Source organism: Alexandromys fortis, unplaced genomic scaffold (assembly GCF_014885135.2).
Source record: "Alexandromys fortis isolate MF-2015 unplaced genomic scaffold, M_Fortis_MF-2015_v1.1 scaffold_0, whole genome shotgun sequence".
NCBI lineage: Eukaryota > Metazoa > Chordata > Mammalia > Rodentia > Cricetidae > Alexandromys > Alexandromys fortis.
Window position 1 is genome coordinate 13,625,239 of NW_026067949.1, and position 23,007 is coordinate 13,648,245.

Consider the following 23,007-nt stretch of genomic DNA (forward strand, 5'->3'; position numbering starts at 1 on the left):
CCTCTTGTTCCATAGCATTTTATTAGTAAATGTATATATTCCACTTTTAAAAAAATTCTAAGCTTGGGTGTCTGAACAGCTTGAAATTCTACTGAACATTTCAGGAAGGGTTATTTTAATCCTTCTTTCTGTGGTTGCTATCAAAACTCAAATCTTTACCTTTCAGCAACTTGATTGCAACATCTCTAGACTTGGATTTTTCTGAGTTTATGCTGTTGGAGTCTGTTGATCATCGTATGAATTTATATCTGTTGTCATACTGTGGGACTTTTTGGTTAGCGGCCATCTCCCAGTGTGTTTGTGCACCACACTTACTCTGCTCCTCTTCTGGGTTGCAGTGACATCATGTCCATGCTTCCAATTTTGCTCTCCCACCCCACCGAGGTGCTTGAAACTCCCCACGTGCTTTTTATTTATGTGTCTCTTTTAATTTTTGTTACTTGATTTCCAATGACTTTTTTCTGTGGTTGAGACTAGAGACTTCTTTAGATCATATTTCTATGGATATATGCTCATCCGAGTTTTTCCTTTCTCATTTAAGTCAGACTTACTCAGTAACTTGGAGGTTGTATCATTGTGTTTCATCTTTTTCAAATAATTATTATACTATTCGATTCTACAATTTTCATCTTGTCATTCTTCATATAAAACTCATGGAACTGTATACCTGCAAGGGTAGATTCTGCTATGCTAAATTACCCCCAACGAGTTTGTGCTTTTAAAGTCATTGTTGTGTTATCTATATAAAGAGAAATACTGTTTCTTCCCCCAAGAAACTGAGAATTTGAGTAAAATGAAAATGATTTAATATAATTATTTAGATGTATTTATCAATATTAAAATATTTATGGACAAAGTTTTTGTTTGATTTTAAACCAATCAAAAGGCTTAATTTATAAATACCACTGACCAATACTTAATCATATTAAACTCTAGAATAATTCCACAAAGAATTTGACTGTGACCTCTCAGGTACAGTCAAGTGACTTTTAGATGCTCATAGACAATACAGAAATGTGAGAGGTTAATTTATCTCTTATGACGGTAAAACCAAAGGGCTCATTTTGTGATTCTGGGGAAAAGCTGTTATTGTAATATAAATAACTGATTTACAAAAGTGGGATCTCATATATCTTTGAACTTTTTGTAGCAAAATAAATTCAATTGAATTTGTTTTTATGACTTCCTCATTAAAATGAAGGGTTTGAAATAAGAATTCTAAGGTATTTATTGCTTTAAACCACTTTTCTTCCATATTTCCTACTTGTTGCTTTACTTTATTTTATCCACCTCATGTAGCAGTTTGGCTGAGATGTGCAGGTAAAACTTACTCAGCTGAGAAATATAAAAGCACCGAATGTTTTTTTAAAAGTATTCAGAACAACAATCTAAAATGCCATGGCTTGCCAAAAATTAAGATACAACTGTTGATGAGTGTAAGATGTTTATAAACATGAACTCAATCGTACACAGTTCCTCCTCTTAGTAGTTCAGAGACCTCAGATTGAAGACCCATCTGCTTGCCAGTGACCTTTTTCAGCTTTTAGGAAATAAAGAGTCTTGAAATATTTATAATAAAAACAGAATCGGTTTGATTCTTCTAATATTGCCTTTTCTGAGGAGAGGATCTAACGACACAATTAATTCTTAATTTTCTTGCCCACAGACTTCGTATATCATTTAAGTGGATGGTTCGAGCTTTTTCTGGATACTTAGCTACAGATCAACTCTTGCTTTTGTGGGATAGAATCCTAGGATACAACTCTCTGGAAATTCTTGCTGGTAAGAGTGAGTGCTTGTTTGTGAAACCCATGCTGTTTCTACATGAAGCCCCTTTCCTACCGTCATTAGGGAAGGGTCTGCGTTCATCACTGAACATTTAATAGCTTGAGCAGGCCTAGAAGACAGGTTCTGCAGTTCCGCGCTTTGATGCACCCACCTAACTTCCCTACTCCACTTGAGTCCTGGTCTCTGTGGGGTTTGTGCAGCAGATATACTTGCCTTATGCTCTAACCCCAGCTTCAGAACATTCTGTCCCGTGCCCCTCCTCAGAGGCTGAGCCCCCTGCATATCTCAAGGCATGCCTCTTCTGGACTGCAGTTTATTCTACATTCCAAACCTTTTCATTTTTGCTCGTAGTCTCTGGCTTCTACCCTGGTGCCAAAATTTCTTCTCTTAGGTATTCTCTCTTTAAAAAGTGGGGAGGGGCACTTCTTTTGCTCACGGAAGCCATAGATCATCCATTGCTAATGATTAAGCAGTTTATACAACAGATGTAAACCAATCAGACTGCGGCGTTCCACATACAGATTCCTGCTGTGGCCTGCACCCTAGTGCACAGCTGACTCAGTTCTTTGTCACTAGGATTACTAGAAAATTCAAGTAACAACTAGGATATTTTTGCAACAACATATGGGGTACAGAAAACCTGGCCATGTTTTGTTTGCTTCCTGCCTTTACTGTTAAAATCACCTCTCTGGGATATTGTAGCAATAAGAAAAATAATGTGTCAAGAATATTCTCTGGGCACCATATTAACATTTTCTGGAATGCCAGAGTCTCGTAGTATTTGGGTGACATTTGGAAAGGTGAAATTAGAATAACTATAAAGTACATGAAGATAAATGTCACCTCAGGTGCAGTCAGCCTGACATTGATTGATGCTTTAACAACTCCCAGCATCCTTCTGTCATTTTTCTTAACGCTCATATAAACTTGTTAGGGGAGAACGGTCTACCCTCATCACTTTAGCTAAAGGACAGTGGCAGATCATCTAGGAATGCAGGAATGTCAGAGAGCATCCCATAGCTTTTCAGACATTTCTGACCAAGCGTCCTTATCCTCTGTTCTATGCTTAAAGGCTAGGTAGTCCTGCCCTTTCAGAGGACCCATTTGTTTATGGTTATAGGGCCTGTGAGATGGCTCAGTGGGTAAAGGTACCTACTGCCAAGTCTGACAACCTAAGTTAAATCCCCCAGACCTACATGGTGGAAGGAGAGAACCACTGGTTGTCTTCTGACTTTTACACACATAGCACGGCTTCCATATGTACACTGTGGCATTCACACCCACACACATACATATGTGAACACACACACAAAATGAATAACATAACTTAAAATTTAAAGTGTCCCTTTTTTTCTTTTTGAAGACATTATTTGTGTGTGTGTGTGGGGGGGGGTACTTACAGACACCAGAAGAGGGCATCTAATCTCACAAAGCTAGAATTGCAGGCAGTTGTGAGCCACTCTGCTTGGGTGTTCGGAACTGATCTCAGGTTATATTAAAGAGCAGCAAGTGCTCTTAATCATTGAGTCATCTCTACAGCTCCAAATATGCCCCTTTTAAACCAAGATGTTTTCATGTTTTTTTCTGCTTTCAATCCCCCATCTTTCCCTGGAGTCTTCTATTTTCCAGACTAAGCAGTCTGGTTTTCTGCTACCATGTCACAAATGTCTGGATTTTAGACTTCACCAGGCTACTCTCTTTGGGTATTCCTGAACTTTTAAGAGCATACTCCTCATTTTCTGGTCACTCCAGAGAAGATAGTGGGTGAGCACAGGATGAGAAATGCTCTCTCGGAGAGTAACTGAGTAGCATGAGCTTTGCCACCTGGAAAGAGGAAATGTTTTCCCGTGAAGGAAGCTTTGAAAGAAACTTTCAAGGACTCTTCAGATTCCAGGTTTCCCGTTTTGTCCCTCATCACTGCCTTAGCTTAGAGAAAGGGAGAGAGAAGAGAGAAGTCTGTGGAATACTGGGTTTGCTTTCTACCAGGTACTCTGTTAGTTCATGCATGAACTAGTTCAGTGCATGGATTAAAACCAGACTGGCAAAGAGATAGAAACTGATCCATATATTGCATCCACGCACTTGCCTGAATGCTCTCAAAGCTTACAAGATTTTTAGAACATCTACAGATAAAATTGGAGTGTTGGAGCTCCCAACCTTGGAATTCATGGAAAAGTCTATAATAATAGATCACTTCATGAAGAGATACACAGATTTCTATCAATTATGTCATATAGTTTTGATACAGGTATTTAAGAGCCACCTTTTAACATCAAATATGTTATTATAGAGTCTTAAGAAATCTTTTCATAAATACATCTGTCCTTAATTATGACTGGCAGACCACTAAAGAAGAGCTGAAGACAGAGGCATCTTGATGTCATGATAGAGTTTATTAAGATTAAAGTAGTGAGAATAGTTGTGAAAACCCACAGTGAACACAGCCGTTTCCACATTTCATATGCAGCATGGCTTCAGTTAAGGATGCCCCAAAGTATAGCTCCTCTCTCCATGGCAAATTGTTCCGTACAGAGAGGCTGGACAAGCTCAACATGAAGCCAACAGAAAGGCACTTGTGTGATGTGACACCAACATAAATAAAGGCTATGCGCTCCCATTCGGATGCTGAGTTCAATCAGTGGACTTCTCTACCTTCGGACACACAGCTGGCCACCATCTAGAACTCTTTCCTGCTGCAGCAAATATTTGGACATCCTGTCAAACTTTCACAGCTGCTCAACTATATACAGAAATGAAAGTGAGAGTCATATTTCTTAGCCTCTAAAGTGTTTCCACTGTCCAAAAATGATTCTAGATAGTGGGAAGCAGTAAACAATTGTTAGCCTACAGAAATGGATTTAATACTCCTGTAAACATCATGTTCCGTGACTTTACATTCCTTTTTAACTCTTTTCAGCTAAAGAGAAAGAACGCCCTTTGATCCAGATCTCTTAATCCCTTTTTCATGTTTAATAGTTCCCGCTGATTCATTTTAATTTATCTTCAGATTTTCCCCGAGTTTTCTGCAGGGTTTTCTTTTCTGTCTCATTATAATGCTCTTGCCAGACATCCCGAAAGTCTCTCATCTGCACGCAGAATGCCTGAGCTCCCCTGCTTGCACTGCTCTTTTCATGGGGTGAGTTGGAGACCTGGACAGCAAGAGCCTGATTCCACTCCTCAAGCACAGCCTTCCTGACAGGGCCCTGGACCACCACGGGCCACGTCTGGAGTCTTCTGAGGCACAGCAATGCTGACCCTCCCTAAGAGAGCACAGTCTCTGATGTCAGGGCCGAGTCCTACTCCTTGCCTTTGAACTCAATAGGGAAATCATGCAAGGGTCATATGCACAGGACTTAGAACCAGGCTTAAGTATCAGCTCTGTTTCTCCCTGTGACCAGAAAGGACAGCCAGCTCACCATGCCTCAGTTCCTACACTAGCAAAATGAACTGGATAATAGTACTTAATTCTCGGTGGATGGCGTGAAAATTAACTGCCATGGTTTTCCTCATAGTAAAATCGTATAAAAAGGTTTGTGTTGGCTATGCAATGAACCCGAGAACCAGCCTTCCAAATCATGTTTACCTCCCGCTTCAGTGCTTGAAGGGTAGGGAGTGCACTACCAGCTAAGGCCACGGGGAAAAATGGTAGAGTCAGGGGCTCTATCCAGGCAATTCTATTTTCTCACCAGGGTTGCCTGTCTGGTAAATGGGTCCTCACTGGCTGGGAGTTTCATGGTCACTCCTATATTGATAGAGTGCGTGCTTGTTAACAGAAACAGATGGTCCCAATGTTTCTACTTAATATCTGTTACTAAATTCAAATTGTCTATATGCTTTTGAATTTTCAACTTATTTTTCTTGTAGCTAACAAAGTAAATACTAAGATTAGCCTTACAACAGCCCTCTGTGTAGAACTAGCCATTTAGATAGCGCTATGAAAGTCAATAATGAGTACACAAAGATATAAATATAACAAGATATTGTAAGTCACTTTTAAACAGTTTTACACCCACGTTTATATTGGGACACCTCCCTCAAACACACGAGTTTTTAAAATTTAACTTCATGTGACTTTTTGAGGCTTCTCAATTTCATATACTAGAAATATCTGTGTCAAAATGAACTGACTTGAAAGACCACCCTTAGAGCACCATTCACTTCAACAGTTACAGTGCTATTTGCTGGTGTGAAGGAAATTGTTTGTTTATAAATGACTTTTTGAGACCACCCAATTTTCCTTCCCCCAAACTATGGGACTCACTCCGTGAAGTGGCTCTGCGCTGTTCTCTAGACTAGATGTCCCACTTAGGACGGCTCCTTAGGGCAGAGGGCAGGGGAACAGCTGCACTGCACGCTCCTTCTGCTTTGTGTGGTGGCTGTGGCAGAGCATGTGTGTCCGGGCTGCTGAGGAGGCCAGCAGTTGACATAGTGCGCATTCTTTTCCAGTGCTGGCAGCTGCCGTGTTTGCTTTCCGAGCAGTGAACCTGATGGAGGTGACATCACTGGCTGCAGCTGAAGTAAGGATAAGTTTCACTGCCATGGGATGGAAATAGCTCCCGAGAGGCCGCCAGGCCATCGCTCTAGTGTCTGGTGCATAGGACACGCACTTCTTGTAGCTGAATTTTGTAACTCGGGTAAAACCTATAAATTCTGAGTTAAGTATTATTAAGTGCTCAAATTTCCCTAATCACTTGAAAACAACCTTCTTATGCGGGGTCATAAACAAGATTCTTTCAGGAAACCATTATAACCATTATGGAAAACCAAAGACCTAGTGGTTTTAATGGGAACCTATAGTACACTTTCTTTGCCCATGTGTTACAAACAAGAACACTAACTGAAAGAGTTAAATAGTATGTGTTTGAAGGAAGTTCTCACCATCCAAGCTTTGGGTTCTTTTCAGGGGTGAATTAACGATTTGAAGCTGGGTTTCTTCTCTCCTTCCTTCCTTTCCTGCCATCTGTGTGTGTTCGTGCATTTCAGAATTCAGTCATGATTCCTACTGATACTCCACCGTATTTTCTGTTCGTGCCATTTTCCCCCTTGACAATCACCTTCATATAAGTATGTAGTGAATTTAGGGAAGTTTCAGCCACATGATTCTTACTGATACTCCACCGTATTTTCTGTTTGTGCCTTTTTTTCCCCTTGACAATCACTTTCATATAAGTATGTAGTGAATTTAGGTCAATTTCAGCCACATGATTCTTACTGATACTCCACCGTATTTTCTGTTCGTGCCATTTTCCCCCTTGACAATCACCTTCATATAAGTATGTAGTGAATTTAGGTAAGTTTCAGCCACATGATTCTTACTGATACTCCACCGTATTTTCTGTTTGTGCCTTTTTTTCCCCTTGACAATCACTTTCATATAAGTATGTAGTGAATTTAGGTCAATTTCAGCCACATGATTCTTACTGATAGCCCACCATATTTTCTGTTTGTACCTTTTTTTCCCCTTGACAATCACTTTCATATAAGTATGTAGTGAATTTAGGTCAATTTCAGCCACATGATTCTTACTGATAGCCCACCATATTTTCTGTTTGTACCTTTTTTCCCCTTGACAATCACTTTCATATAAGTATGTAGTGAATTTAGGTCAATTTCAACCACTATTGTTACCTTGTCTCATCCCTCTCTGTCTCTTGATAAAATCCTCTTTCCCATTAATCAATACCCATGCTTCTTACTCCCCTCTCCCACCGTGTATGTGTGATCTTTGGGGTTTAATTAGGGTTGCTTTCGTGAGCTTGGGTATAAGATTATTTACTGAAGCATGGTCAACTTATCAGCTACTACACCACTGAGAAAATGAGCCCCTTTTCCATCATCCATCAACTATTGGGAACTCTCCAGACTGTGAGGACCTGGTGAACCTCTCCCCCATGCAGAGTGGAATTGTGACAGGCTTAAACTTGTGTAGGCCTCATGGAGAGAACCACAACTGTGTGAGTTCATAGGGGCAGTGGCCCTGTCTTGTCCAGAAGACACAGGCTCACAACCTCCCACCCAGTCCTCTGCCTCTTGCATTTTTTCTGCCCTTCTTCCACTATGTTCCTGAGCTTTAGTGGAGAACTGAGTACTTGACAATCGCCTGTTCTCAGCACTTTGACCAGTTATGAGTTTCTTCATTAATTGCAGCCTGCTGCAGAAAGAAACTTCTCAAATGGGGGGCTCAGACTAGCACCAGTCTATGGGGCAAGAGCCCATGCAATGGGCTACTTGCAGTCCACTCTTGTTGGGGGGTGGGTGTCAGTCTTCTCTGTGGTGTAACCACTGATAAACTTTAAAGTTGATTTCTTTCGGTGCTAGAGTTTATACCTGAGATATGGTTCAGCCAGATAGTGCCTGCCATGGATGTATGTGTTATTTCTCAGAGAGCTGTGAGTCTTGTCCTTCAAATAGGCACCTACATGTTGTGTCTAAAAGGAAGAGGATGTTTCTGTGTCGTGCAACTGAGTAAATATTAGCCGCATCTCAACACGATTCCCTTCACTCAGTCACTCTCTACACTAGAGTAACGGGTCTAGGGTTCATAATGGAGGTTTATTAATAGACCCAGGCTGAAATGCTAGACCTTCTCTAAACTCTCGTTGCCTGTGATGTGAGGAAGGTGCAAGGCTGAGCTCAGTTCTCTTCTTATGTGCATTTTAAATTGTGCACATGTTCAGAGACTCCAGGAAGGAAGTGTAGCCCGTGAGAGACTGAAGCCAGCTGAAGAACTGAGAGGGGCTCACCGCCAGGCTCACCCCCAACAGGGGTTTATGTGGTGCTTGATTTGACAGACTTTGGTGTTAATAACTTCTTTTTGGTTTTTTTGTTCCAGGCAGTTCTGGCTGACCTTTCTACTTTAAAAGTTATGCCTCTTCTTCAAATTTTTCTGTTTGCCACTGTCACCTGATCATCGAGGTCACTGACAGCACATCTCGTTTTTCATTAGAAACTAATCATGAACTATGCAAACTCTGCATACAACCAAAACTAAACGTTGCATATAAGCCAATAAAGATCATGTTCCCTCCTCAGTTAAAGCTAAGAAGTTTTTCACTTTTTGAAACAATAACCCTTCACACCAAATACTGCGCTTGCATGCTGATGACTGTCAACAGAGAAGCAATAGACATCTCTTCTACTGAACCAAGCATCCTACATGCACAGATTCCTCACTTGTAACGGGCACATACCATATATGCAATAAGAGCTAAAGGCACTATAATAAACGTCAAGAGGTAGCACAGCTTCTTGTTAATTTGTAAACTTCTCCCTAGATATAGTTCTATTTATCAATTGCTCCCCACTAAAGCCAATGATGGGATAGGACATGAAAAGGCTTGGAAGCAATCATGCATTTGAGTGGGAATTCAATTGTGCTTTGGTACTGTTAATTAGCTTTTAATTTATGATGGATTTTCAGATCCTTCCACTTTATTTCTCCATTAAATATCTCCATTTGAAAATTTATACAGATATCTCCATCCCATACTTTTTGGGACAGTTTTATATAGCCCAGGCTGTCCTCAAACTCACTGTGCAGCAGAGGATGACCGAATTCCACATCCTCCTGCCTCCATCTGCCAAGTGCTGGGATTGCGGGTGTTTTGCACCACTGCCTCCATCTTATAATATCTTACTCTTCACGCTGGAAGTCAGAAATGTATAGAGGGCTCCCTTTGCACTCCCTAACCTTACGTCTTTCACATAGAAGCCTGGACACTGCTGAGGCATGGTGCCAGAGTCTGTCTCCTTGGAAGAAGGATGAAAATCACATTGGCTATGCTGAAGCTCAGTCCTTCCAGATTGACTTGTGGAGCAGAACAGCTCAGAGACACAAGTGTTCCTTCATTCTAGAACTGAAGCCAGTATTCAAGGGATTGGGTCCTACTTAGTGTTCATTATGAGCAAAAGTTTTGTTTTATATTTCTTTAAAGATATACCATTTCAGTATATGGAATAATAGGATGTGAAAAAATATTGTCTTCTAATTTTAGATGAAAGTTGAAGATGCTAATCATTTTAATAAAACTCAAATAAACCAATAGATTGATATTCTCCTTATCTGAAATTTTATTAAATCTCATCAAATGTATCTTAGGAATCTTATTTTCACAGCATATCTTATTAAATTCAACATAGTAATTCAAGTGCAGTGAAATTAAATTAGATATGAAGAATTTACTGAAAAATCTAAATTCTCTTATTCATCAGTACTTCCTGACTTACTGAAGACTAAACAATTTGTTCTGTGATTGATTCTTAACCAACCCACATGTTTTTGTTTTTGAAAGGGGCACATTCATGTCATATGCCTTGCTGATGTCCATGTCCAGATGCACCTCCGTGGAGGGACAAACATGACTCCAGGCCTAGTGCCCCTCCCTTTGTCACAGTGGCAACAATAGTAGGAAGAAGTTGCATTTTAAATGATTAGTAGATGTTTACAGACATGCCCATCTTTAAACTTTTTAAAGATGATATGAACTCACTAGTTAGAGACATTGCAGTTGTCTGGGACACTAGATTAGGGACCTTTGCTCATACTATATGTTCCTAAATAATTAGATCTCTGTTATTGGCAATTGAGAGGGAGACCAGACAGATGATTGAAAAATATTGTTCCTGCTGTGTTTGCCTTAAAAAATTGTAAAGGACCCATGAGAAAATATACCTGAAAGTGATTTTTAATGTAAAATATCGATTCCATATGTATTAGTTTTTATGTGACAGTTTGATGTCAACAGCTGGAAGGTAACATATGAAGAATGCCCGCTTCATTGGCATGCGTGTTGTATTTCGTGACAGCTTGAGATTATGTCAATTGAGAAACCAATCATTACCTGATAGATGCTTTCATTCAGTGTGCTCGGCTCTGAATCTTAGTCCCAGACCAAAGCTGCTAGGCAACTTCCCACTTTGCCACTCTGGCAAACCCCATCCAGCTGCCCTTAGCTGCTGTGAAGCACTACCAAGAGAGCAGTCAGGTCATCCTCCTACTCCTAGCAGGGCCTCTTGAGACCGCCTCACCTGGCCTTCCACCGGCATATTCCCCTGTGCCATCTCCGATCAACCACCAACGCCCCCTTCCCTTCTGCTCGCCAGTGACACAGGGCTCTGGGAGACTAAGGGTGCAGGGCTAATGGTCATAGACAACAGTGAAGTAGCTTCGCAGGCAAGTTGTTTTGGTTCTTTTGAACTCAGTCCACTACCATGCACCACAGCTTCGTGTCTGGAAGAGCCCATTCGACCATCTTTGGATCAGGATGCTCTGCTACTGCAGCTTCCTGGATAGGAATGCCCAGCTTGACTTAACTGCCTAGGGCTTTCTGCTCAGCCTGGGCTCTCCTCCCACTCCAGAGGGAGAAGAGAGACCTAAGCTTGTACCTTCTCTGCCCTCTAATCCAAAGTTTAGCTCGGTCCTCATACTTCATTTCTTCCTTGTCTCAAGAAGTCTCTACAGCTCTCTAAATGCTGATCCATTTGAGTTATTCCTGTGCTTACAAAGTTTGACTCCTTGTTGCTTAAAGATGAAGTCCCCACTCATAAGCATAGAATACTTCCTGATAGCCTGGACTTTCCATTTCCTTGTCCCATGATGAGCCATTCCCATACACCTCAACTTCAGCAGAAGCCTGATCTTCAGCCCCTTCTGGCTGTTTTGTTTATTTTCCCTCTGCATAAGGAACTCTCATATTCCAGGCCCCACTCAGAAAAACTCCTCTGTCGCTAACATATGCTGCATCCTGCACATTAGAATTATTTCTGTGTCTTTGCTCATCCATTTATGTGCTTGTAACAGTAGGCATTCTTCAGGCAACTGGCATTAACTTCCTGGCTGCCCAAGTCATAAGAAGAGATTGTCTACATGTTTTTGCATTTCTTGAATTGTTCCAAAATGGGATACATTTTTGTTAAACACAAATATCTAGTCTCTCTTCTTCCACAAAGGCTTCTCCTTGCAGTTCGCCTCTTCTCTGTGTGCTTCAGGCCTCACAGAGTCCTTCACCCAAGTTCTCTGGGCTGGCCAAGCAGTCACATGTGCCGTCCCACCGGCCATTGAATGGCTTTGAGATCAACTCAGAGTCTAAGACCTGTGAGAGCTTGGGACACTTTGTTAGAGAACTCTGGTGTAAACTTTCAGGGAAACTGACTGTGAGAAACAATGTATCACATGGAAAGAAGAAAAGCTGCTCTCGGTCTTTGTGGATCCCCAGAACACACCCCAGTGGGCTCCATAGACCCTTCTGTACATAAGCTAAAGGATTTTTATTTGCAATAGAAAGGATCCTGACTTCTATGATTACTTTCCTTTGAGGGTTGAGATCCAGTAGGTGTAGAAACCCCATCTATACACTGTTCAAACTGGCGTAGAACTTCTAAACTTCTTCAGTCAGGGCGAAACTGTGGCCTTATGAGGATAAAGCCTATGTTCCGTGCCTACCTGATGTACCTTACAAGGGTCTTTGACCTTTGGCCTTTTGTCATATAGCTCCATCACTCTGAACGCTTTCTCTTCTCTTCTCTTCTCTTCTCACCTAACTCTAACTTGTACCTCAAAAGCTAACTCAGGTGCTGCATCATCAGGAAGAATGCTCCTCATACCCTCAATCAGCCCAAGGCGTGCTAGCCAGTCTTCGCTTGTCTTTCTTTTCTGCTCCGTGGTAACTCCTTGAGGGCAGTGGTCTCCTTTCAGCTTTTCATCTCTAGCACCCAGCATAGTCCTTGCCCCACTAATGGCTTAATGTGTGTTTGCAGGTGAATGTGTTATAAGATCATCTAATTTGTGCTCACGTTACCTATGACGAGGAACGTTGTTCGGAGTGATAACTTGCCCAGCCACATGTAGCCATTTTACCTTTAGTTTCCTACTGAGGAAGTTTCAAAGGGAAAAAATTACTGCCTCTTTTTTTTTATTTAAGTGAATATGTATACAATAAAGCTGTACATATGTAAGGTAGAGCTCGCTTTAATTGTACATGTACAAATGTACGTACCTACGTCACCACTTTTGACAATTGTGTGCAGAATGTTTACATTTCCCTTTGTCCCCTCCTATTGAGACCCCTGCACACTCACGCCTGTACACTCACTTCAGTCACAGAACTGGGGCTAGTCCTAAAGAGCAGGGTCTTTTTTCTAGATGTCCCCCTCAGCCCTCTTTTGTTGGGCTTGCTGCACTTGCTCTCGCGTGCTGACAGTGCTGAGGGACAGGTATGGTCAAGTGCACATTTTCATAGGGACAGGCAGCTCCCTTCCCCCAAGGCAATTGCTGGCAGTTCATTTCCGGGCCATGTGTAAGCATTTGTTTACTTTTCTAAGAAGTCACTGAGTTCCTTGTGAGGTGATTCCACCATCTTACATTCGCACCAACACCTTAGTTGTGGTGGCTCCAGGTCCTGGTTGTCACTGTTAGCTAAGCTATCAGAGGCCATTCTCTTCCCGTTAGTTCCCCAGCTAGGTAGAACAACATCTTATTCTGCTCAGTCTTTTGTCCGTGTGAAATGAAGGACCTTCTCATAACACTGTAGGACTTCTTTATTGTGGATGTAGCTTAGAAATCCCATTCTGTGGGTTATCCCATATATTTTTTAAATTATTCCTTTTTTCTTTTAAATTTTTAAATAAAAGTTTGCTTTCATTCATATTTACATGCAATTCTTTATTTTCCCACACAGAGTACTGAATAAACTATCTTTTTCAAGAGCAAAAACTTTAATTTTATTGAAATCAAATTTACCTACTTTTTTTCTTTTTTGCATACTATCTATAAAATCTTTGTTTAACTCAAAGTTACACATATTTTATTCATATTTTCCTCTATAAACTTTATAATTTTGCTCATTCATTTTGGTCTATTGTTTTTAAGATTTTTTTTAGTGTGTGGTAAGTTAGGGCTGAGGTTCATGTTTTCACGCTGGACACCCACCATTCGCTTAGCAGACCACTTTCCCTTCTACATCAGACCTCTACAGAGGCAGGAGGAGCTAGCTGGTGTCAGTACTTGATTTTATTTCCTGTGGAATTTTGTCTGCCTTCCTGTAACAGCATAACATCTTAATTTTTGTGGATCTAGAGCAAGTCTTGGGATTGACAGTGTAACTGTTCACTTATGTCAAAATTATTTAAGATGTTTCAGTATTGTTGCTTTTCTAAATAACTTTTAGAATCAGCATTTCAGTTTTCCACAAAAGAGTTTGTTAGGATTTTTTTAATAGCATTTGCTCTATAAATAGCTTTGGAAACAATTGATATCATAATACCGAGTTGTCCAATCCATGAGCACAGTAAATCTCTCCATTTACTGAGTGTTTTTTTTTAATTTTCACTCAATAATATATTGTAGTTTTGAGTGAGAAATTCTTGCACATATTTTGTTAAAATTATCCCTAGTTATTTCTTGTTTATTTTACTGTAAATTATATTTTTAACTTTCAATTTCTGATGGTTTGTTGTTAATATACAGAAGTACAACTGAATTTTCATATTGACCCTGTATCCTAAGACCTTGAAAAAATACTTCTGTTATCCTTTTTTGTAGCTTCCCTAGGATTTCCTACATATATAGTATATCAACTGCAAATAAAGATAATATTGCTTCTTTCAAATCTTTGTGCCTTTGGTCTTTCTCTCTCTCTCTCTCTCTCTCTCTCTCTCTCTCTCTCTCTCTCTCTCTCTCTCTGTCTCTCTTCTCTCAGCCATGGACTAGAACCTGCAGTAAGTTACAAGAAAAGTTCTTCCTGAACATTTCAAATAATCTCTCTCCATGCCATGAACAAAAAGAAATAACGAGCAGAAGGAACTCAAAAGAGGAAGAAGAGAACCAAGTTCACCAAATGAGTGGAAATAGCCCAGTCTCCCTCCTAGTGCCATACCAGAGCAGAGAATGAGCATTTTCTGTGTAAGAAGTGAAAGATAATGAAAAGAGCTGAGTGTGTGTAAAGACAGATACTTTGTGCAGGAGCACAGCTGACTAGACTTCATCTTAGTCCCCAGCTCTGTCAGCTCTGGATGATGCCAGGCTGGTTCAAGCACAGAAATGTGGTAAGGCACTCTACCAGTGACATGGAACTCAACTTTGCTCAACAGAAAGCCAGCCCAGCACGTTAGCCCTCAAACAGAGCCGGCGGGCTCAGCTAGAGAAAGGCACCAGCAACCCTCGTGCCATTCCAGAGTCTTCTTGCCAGTGTGAATACTTGGTTGTATGAAGACGCCTCCTAGGATTACGTCAGGTCTCCCTTCACTTCTGCCATACCACCAGGACGCCCAGCCCAAGTGAGGGAGGTAGCTGAGAGGGAAGGGAACATTTCCTGTACATACAGTATTTGCATATTAGTCACCCCAGTCTGGAGACAAAGAAAACAGACGTGACAGTTACAAACATATTCTCACATATCCTCACAAATATTTCCCCATTTTTGTTTGCAGTTTGTCAAAAATAGACTTAAATTCTACCTCCACCATTGCTGCCTAACATAAGCTTTTGTTCTTCATCGCTAATATGCAAACAAATGTCAAATAAATAGGGCTTGGTGTGTTTACTGCTCTAGAGGAAATGGGGCCTGGGAGAATGGAGCCAATAAATGAGGCGGACTGAAGTCTCATGCAATAGCCAACTTTATTCAAAAGATTGGACAGTTTATACTCAAGAGTTAAGAGGAGTCACATGACTAAAGTGTTCAATCTCAAGGGCAAGCTTCATGTGACAGACAAGCAGCACACAGGAAAAACATGTTTTTCCATGTAAACAACAATAGCCAATTGTAATGAACAATCTGAGTAAACCCATTCCTGGGTAGGGCACAAAAACACATTCCAAGAGCAATCCCATGTTTTTAAGAAAGAGAGGTCACAAGACTGTTGTCTGTTATCCTGTAGATTTCTCACAAGCACTGGGACATCTCATACAACTCCCTTCTTGGACTGTGTTCCCACACTGGTCCTCTGGGTATGAAAGGAGCATGCATATAAAACAGTTAACACTGGAAAGTTGAAGGAGAAGAGACATCACTCATCGGCTGGATTTTACAATTAACAGGTATATAGTCATGCAAAAAAGTGACATCAGAACAGCAGGCTCCATCAAAAATGCTTCTTCCTCCCTTTAGAGTTTTCTAGTAATGAATTTGGGGCCGTTTCATACTATATATGCCTCATGGGAATTCACGCTGCATACAAGGCCATTAGAAACTGGGAATTACTGCAGTGACGTTACCTGATTAGCTGCCCAAGAGCCTTGATCTTGAAGGTTAGGCTTCCTCAAAACACAGTCTGAAAGGATTCTCACTTCTGAACAAGATGGGGATTAAGGACAGAACGTGCCTCTCTCAAATCATATGATGAACCCCAACACCCAATGTTTAGAACCTGATTAGAAGGCAGGTACTTCTGGAGGTAATTGTGCTTAAAAGAGCATAAAATTAGAGTACCCAAGGTGGAGTTAATATCCTTATAATCAAAGGAAGAGACTGGTGTTCCCTTCTAAGTGTTTACATACTGGCCACTTAAACACATGGTAAGATGGTGACCACCCACAAGGCAGCAGAAGAGATCTCAGGATGAATACTATCTTGCTGGCACTATGGATGTTCTGGCCTCCAGAACTATAAAAACATGAATATCAGTTGTTTAATTCACCTAATCTATAATAATTCATCATTATAGCAGTCTTAAGATAACAGATGCGGTAGAAGCATATTTACCAGAAGAAACAACCGTTCTCAAGTTAAAACCAAACACCAAGAGCTCTGAGCCCCAACTTGCTGCCTGTAGGATGATTCAGATACGCAATCTAAGACGGGGGATTCCCCGGAGAAGTCAGGGATTTCCCTGAGTGAGGGGGAGAAGGCTGTGAGGACAAGGGCAAAGCAACAGGAGTTTGGAGAAAGGACAGCGTAACCAGAAAGGAGAAAAATGCACCAAGAGAGAAAATGAAGGATCCTAAAGATCCCTCAAGTCTACAGCGAGAGCTTCCCTCGCGTAAGGAAAACTACCCAAGGTCAAGAGAGAGCTGCTCCAAAGGATTAGAAGGAACGGGCCTCAAGCTCACGTGGGGCCCAGAATAGCAGCCGTCCTCACCAGCCAGAGTGAAGAACTTCCTAATACCTGGAGCATTAGGTAGTTTGCTCAGAAGGGCGTTGACCCATTAAAGGGGAACGTTAATCCCAGACCAAGTTCTATTCTCATCACTTCCTGCAGACATTTAAAAGACTCGAGAGGATTAAATGATTCCTAGGTAAGTTATCCTAGAACAAAACTTAAGATTTCTTATAAGAATACAGATGTAACCAGCACCAGTAAGGTAAAATGTGTAATACTGAGCCCTTCATTTAAAACGTTGCCAGACATCAAGAAGTAGGAAGTTCGACTCAATAAGGACAAAATTAATAAACCGAAGTTGACACTGATGACAGAGTGGACAAAACAACAATAACAACAACAACAAAAGTACTTATAAATATTTCCTGTTTGGCAACAAGGCAGAAAAGAGACTGGTTGCAGTAAGGGAGTTTGGGAGACATTGTTAATTTAACCATGTGTGTATGTGCCTGCGTGTATATCTGTATTTATATGCATCCTGTGCATGCAGGTACCTGTGGGGCCATGGCAGGGAGTCAGATCCACCATATGAATGCTGGGAACCAAACTCAGGCCTCGGCAAGAGCAAGGGCTCTTAACTGCGGAGGCCTCCTCCAGCCCCATGGATGATACTTCGTCAACCTCCAATACTCTAGAGGAAATGCAACGTCTAGCATGTGAACGAGGTGCTTTAAAAGCAGTTTAGACCGGCAGGAAGAAAACGCTGTAGTGCATCTTGAGGACCCCACATCAGGAGCAACCCAGAATGAAACAGATAACCAATTAGGGAGGAGGTGGGGAGGCAGGGATGTGCAGCAGAGGCGGGAACTCTTATGCACAGTGTGCAGGAATCTAAATGATGCTGCTGCAATGAAAAACAATACGAGGCTTCCTCAAAAAGTCTAAAAAGAGAAGTCTGATAACACCCAACAATCCTTCTCAGTATTTCTGCAGAAAAAAATGAAATTACACTCTCAAAGATTTGTTGGAACTCCTGTGTTTGTTACAGCATTGATTTTAATAGCCAAGACACGGAAACAACACACTTAGCCCATTTTGTGAATAAATGGATAAAAAAAATGTGGTATAAACACTCTACACATTATGCTAGGTAAAATGAGCTAGTTGCAAAAGGATAAAAAGTGTATGTGGAAGAGTCCAAACAGAAGCCAGAGTTTTGGTTCTCGAGGCAGGATAGTGGGAAGTGAGCTACTGTAGAAGGGATAACATTTCAGCCATTCAGGATAAGCAGGTTCTGGGGATCTGCTGTACCAAAGTGTGCTGACAGGAAACAGTGCCGGATTGTACACTGAAAATTTCTCTTGACAGGATTGATTTTGTGTTCAATGTTTTTACATGTTTAAGTGCTATGAAAAATAAACACAAGAAAATCAAACCAAAACTAAGTAGGACAAAGGAAATAATAAAGATCACAGCAAAAATTTATGAAACAGACAAACCCAGAAATTATCAAAATAAAAAGATGGTTCTTTGATAAGATCAGAATCATTAATAAACCACTATATGAGCTGATAAGGGTAAAAAAAATACTGACATCACAAACAACAGGCATGATATATGCATGAAAAACTTTATGTCTATGCCTTTGGCAGCAGGCAGGGTTAGCCTTCTGACTTTGGTCTCACCCTGTTTTGGCTGTCCTGGGTTCTCTCCATCTGCGTGTTCTGTGGCCTGGAGCCAGACTCAACTATTAGGAAACACTCTACCATCTTTACAATGCAAACAGACTACCAAGCTCTGTGTAACTTTAATGACCCAAGTACATGACATTCTTCTTCCAGGGAAGAAGCTGGCATTCCTACACCAGAAGAGGTCCCAACAGGCGCAGTGCCTGGTCTGTAGTCCTGAGCTCTGTTCCCAGCTCGGGTGCCTGCATGTGCAGCCTTCCTTGGAGCCTCTAGCTCCTCTCTGGGAAAGAAACAGATACTGAAGGCACTTTCCTCCACACTGTCTCAACATCCAACACTTCCCACCCATAGCCCTTCTCCTTCTCGCTCCTCCAGGTTCCCAGCTCTAGACTGTATCCTACTGGGGTGCCTTGGCATTGAGACAGTTCTTCACACCTGTCCTGATCTACCTAGCTGTCAGCCGGAATGGTTTCTTGGGGGGAAATGAACAGACTCATGGGTGGGCAGCCCTCTTTTCTAGGTCATTCTCTTCTTATCCTATCCTAGTAAATGATTACTTTCACCTAGGTTTGCTGCCTTCACCAACTAGCCACTCCGATGCCAGGCTATCTTGGCTCTTGACGTTATGAATTCCAGAATCACATGTCAACTTCTCAAAAAAGAAAAGGCCTCTGGGATTTTGCTTAGGATTTCAAACTGAATCCATGGATCAGTTTGGTTGACAACCAATTATATGGTGCTTTTAAGTTTCATTCAGTAATGTCTCAGTCTGTCTCTGCATTTGTTGCCCAGAGAACTACTACGGGCCTTACACAACTTTTGCTGGATGTTTCCTCAAAGACACAGTCTTATCTTCTTGCTCAAGCTGGCCTGAAACTCCAGAGTGCGACTGTTCTGCCTGCCTCAGCCTCTTTGCTAGACAGGACTACAGACATGTGCGACCATGCTCGGCGAAGATTCACAAACAAGGAATTAAAGCAGGGCCTTCTACACACTAGGCCAGCACTCTACCACTGAGCCACAAGCCAAGCCTGATTCACATTTTTCAATGTTATAGCGAATGCTATTGTTTAATTCTGATCTCTGACTGATTTCTGATATATGAAAATAATAGATTTTTGTACATTGGTCTTCTTTTTTTTTTAAATTTATTTATTTATTATGTATACAATATTCTGTCTGTGTGTCTGCCTGCAGGCCAGAAGAGGGCACCAGACCCTATTACAGATGGTTGTGAGCCACCATGTGGTTGCTGGGAATTGAACTCAGGACCTTTGGAAGAGCAGGCAATGCTCTTAACCACTGAGCCATCTCTCCAGCCCCTACATTGGTCTTCTATACCAAACATTGGATAAGAGATATATTTGCTTTGGGAGGTTTGTGGTAAATTGTACATTTTATAGCTTAGTGGCAAGTGACAATGTGGTCTGTAAATAAAGACAGTTTTATTTCCTTCTTTGCAATCTGGATGACTTTTTTCTTAGTCTTTTTCCTTTGGCTGAACTTCCCATAACATGTTGAGAATTTGAGTGAACATCCTGTATGCCCTGAATCTAAAGACAGAAGCACTCTCTATTTTGTTAAGATCATGTGAAAAGCCAGACTTTTGCTACGGGTAGTCATGAGAGTTTGGGTACCATGTAGTTCAGAATGGGCTGGCTTTGAACTTCCTGCGTCAGCTTCCTGGGTACTGAAATTACCTCGACATCTAAGCGACCAATGTTTTACAGGCACCTTTTGTCACATTCAAGAAATTACTCCTAATTTTGCTGAGTTTAATTTTAATTAGAAACTAATGCTGAATTTTGTAAAACTGCCTCTTCTGTATGTACGAATATAATCACATGGTTTCTCTCTTTTAGTGTGTTAATAAGACAGATCAGTGATTATCTTGATCCACGTAGCACTATGCTGCTATGGTTGGATTCGGTCCTTTCCAAAATTTCTGTTGGAATTCAGGTGCCAATATCAACAGCATTGCTTTAGTAGGCGTTCCTTTAATGCCCGGTTAAGCCATGAGCGCGCCACCCTGGCAGGTGGGCCCATCCCTTAATTAAAGGACTTTCAGAAGCAGCCCTTTCCTCTTTGTCCTTCCATGTCAGATGGAACAGCAAGAAGTCACATTCTGTGTAGATGCCGTTGCCTTAATAATGGATTTCCCAGTCTCCATGCAGAACTGTGAGCCAATAAATTGGCTCTTTATAACTTCTGGGCCCTAAATTCTGTCACAACAACACAAATCGACTACTATGAGAATATAAAAGGCTGCTAGAATACACTGATTCTTTCTCTTTGTTTATTGATTATCAATATACTGAAATGGCTCCTTATCTAAATGGTGGGGGGGGTTGTTTTTGTTTTTATTTTTTTTACCATGGTGAAACCATTAACTTAAACACGTCATGAATGACTGACAAATTTCAAGACATTGCTACTTTTATTCCAGGGGAGCTCAAGTGGCCAATCTTTGGACTCCATGGAGTCCTTTTGACATTGCTTGCTCCAAGTGTGCTTGTTGTCTGGTATGACCAGACGTCCCAAGTTCATTTTGTACATTCCCTAAACCCAAATCGGTCAATTACCCAAAAAGTCCCAATTGTGTCTGACAGTGTTACTCACTGGCACAAGCTTGGTTGTTGGTACAGGTCTTTCCAGCTACCTGTAGTCACTCCCAGTTCCAATACAGACTGTTTGCATTTAAGGTGGTACCCCCCCACCCCCACACTAAATCACAAATCTCAAAGACAGGCGTGATGATGGGCAAAGTATCTATGTTCATTCACCTGCTTCCCCCAGCGACCCACATATAATTGTTGCAAGGCTGTTTAAGCCTTCAGCACACCTCCATCAGCAGCAGGCAGCTCACACTCGCCCTTCATCCTTCCTAGTCTTGCTTCCACATCGCCAGAGGCTTGCCTAGTCATTAGGGTTGTGTGACCCTTGTTTTCTAGTGGACCCCCTCAGCAGGCTGCAGGAGAGCAATCCTCTTCATCATCTACATGTTGAGCATGAAGCTCCATGTGTCTTGTTTACTTAAAAGTAAGTTTAGTTGGATATAAAATTCCTGGTTGTGTTTTCCTTGAGAAGCTTGAATGTGTTATTCTTATTTTCTTTTAGCTCTACTCTGACTTTCTTCCTTTCGAAGCCACTCAGTGGTTTTGTATAGCTGTTCTAGATGTGTGTCCTTTTCTTTAACATAAGTAATGGGAAGAATGTCTTGGTGTTCGGTTCTTGTTTTCATATTCTAAGGTTTTGGGTATTCTCTTTTAATACATAATTTTAACCCCCTTTCTAGCAAGTTCAAGAAAATCTTCTTGAATTGTGGTTTATTTTTACCATGTATTCTGTTTGGCCACATTGGTTTTCCTCTTCAAGAAGGGACAGTGGGGTCACTTTATGTCATTATTATCTTTTTTCTCTGGGGTTGGAAGGAACAGTTTTGCTATGTAGCCCAAGCGGGTCTAGGGCTTGCTATGCCCCTGCTTCCCTTCCCAAGTGCTGGGAGTACAGTCATGTGTGACCCTGCCTGCCCCACAGGCCTCCATTTTTAAACTGAGAACACTGATTATTGAATCTGTTCAAGGTCCCACAGTTGGGGTAAGATTAGAACACAGCTCTGACCAACTCTGAACCCTGGGGTCTTGGCTCCACACCCCTGCCACTTGGTCCAAGCCTGGCACAGAGTCCTCCGATGCTTGCAGCCTGTGTTCCTTCACATAGCCAGTCTCACACGCCTTGGTGCCCTGCTTCCGCATGGGCCATTGGCCCTGGCATAACTTGGGAACACATAGGTACACCTAGTGCCAACTGCCTGGGCCGACATGATGGGAGTCTTAAGTTTTAGAAAATGCCAGTAAGCTTCTTTGCCTGTAAGGAAGCTGTAACAGGAGAGAGAGAAGGCAGCTTAGGCATGGTTATCAATTCTCTTCATATTATATTCCCCTGGAAGCATGTAAAATCCCAGTTGCCATACCAGAAACTCTACCAGTTGGGTCGCGAGTGTCTCGGAGTGACGTTCAATGTTCCCAGGTACAGTCAAGTTCACTAGCCCACATGTAGCATTAGCTCTCTTACAGTTCGCTCCCTAGTGCTGGTTCCATGGAACCCAAGATTTGGCCCTGCTAACAAGACCCCCAGTGGCCTAAGGTGTTTCTAAAGCGAAATGAAACTGCCCAAGGCTTCCTTCAACGCTGTCAGGAAGAACAAACCGAATGGAGGCAAACCCTGCTCAGGCATTATGGTCCCGGCGTGTTAACTCTGAACTAAATTAACAGATTCTGGCAGAAGGGGTAGGTGCTCCAGGCTCTTGAGGGGCCATCAGCTACTTCATACCTAGCACGTACTGGGCCTGGTGCTTGTGGGGCGGGCTGTGATTCCAAGGGCTCAGTGGGCCAGGCACAGTATCCAGCCACTCCCTGGCGCCCAGGGCAACAGCTCGGGCAATCCCAACTCCTTTCTCCTTGCCAATGTCCTTACCATCCATCTAGGTTGTTTT

The 23,007-nt window shown here is 41.7% G+C and overlaps 1 protein-coding gene across 4 annotated transcripts in view; it reads left to right on the forward strand.

The window, feature by feature from the left end:
- Positions 1-9,838, forward strand: part of Tbc1d19 (TBC1 domain family member 19) — a 108,016-nt gene extending 98,178 nt beyond the window's left edge. For 3 of the 4 annotated variants that reach the window (XM_050150220.1, XM_050150222.1, XM_050150221.1), the window contains 3 exons: positions 1,667-1,782; positions 6,235-6,305; positions 8,621-9,838. In XM_050150220.1, coding sequence (XP_050006177.1) covers positions 1,667-1,782; positions 6,235-6,305; positions 8,621-8,695 — 262 coding nt within the window. In that variant the 3' untranslated portion in view covers positions 8,696-9,838. The remainder of the gene's footprint in view (positions 1-1,666; positions 1,783-6,234; positions 6,306-8,620) is intronic. The other variant, XM_050150223.1, reaches the window with a different exon arrangement.
- The last annotated feature ends 13,169 nt before the right edge of the window (positions 9,839-23,007 follow it).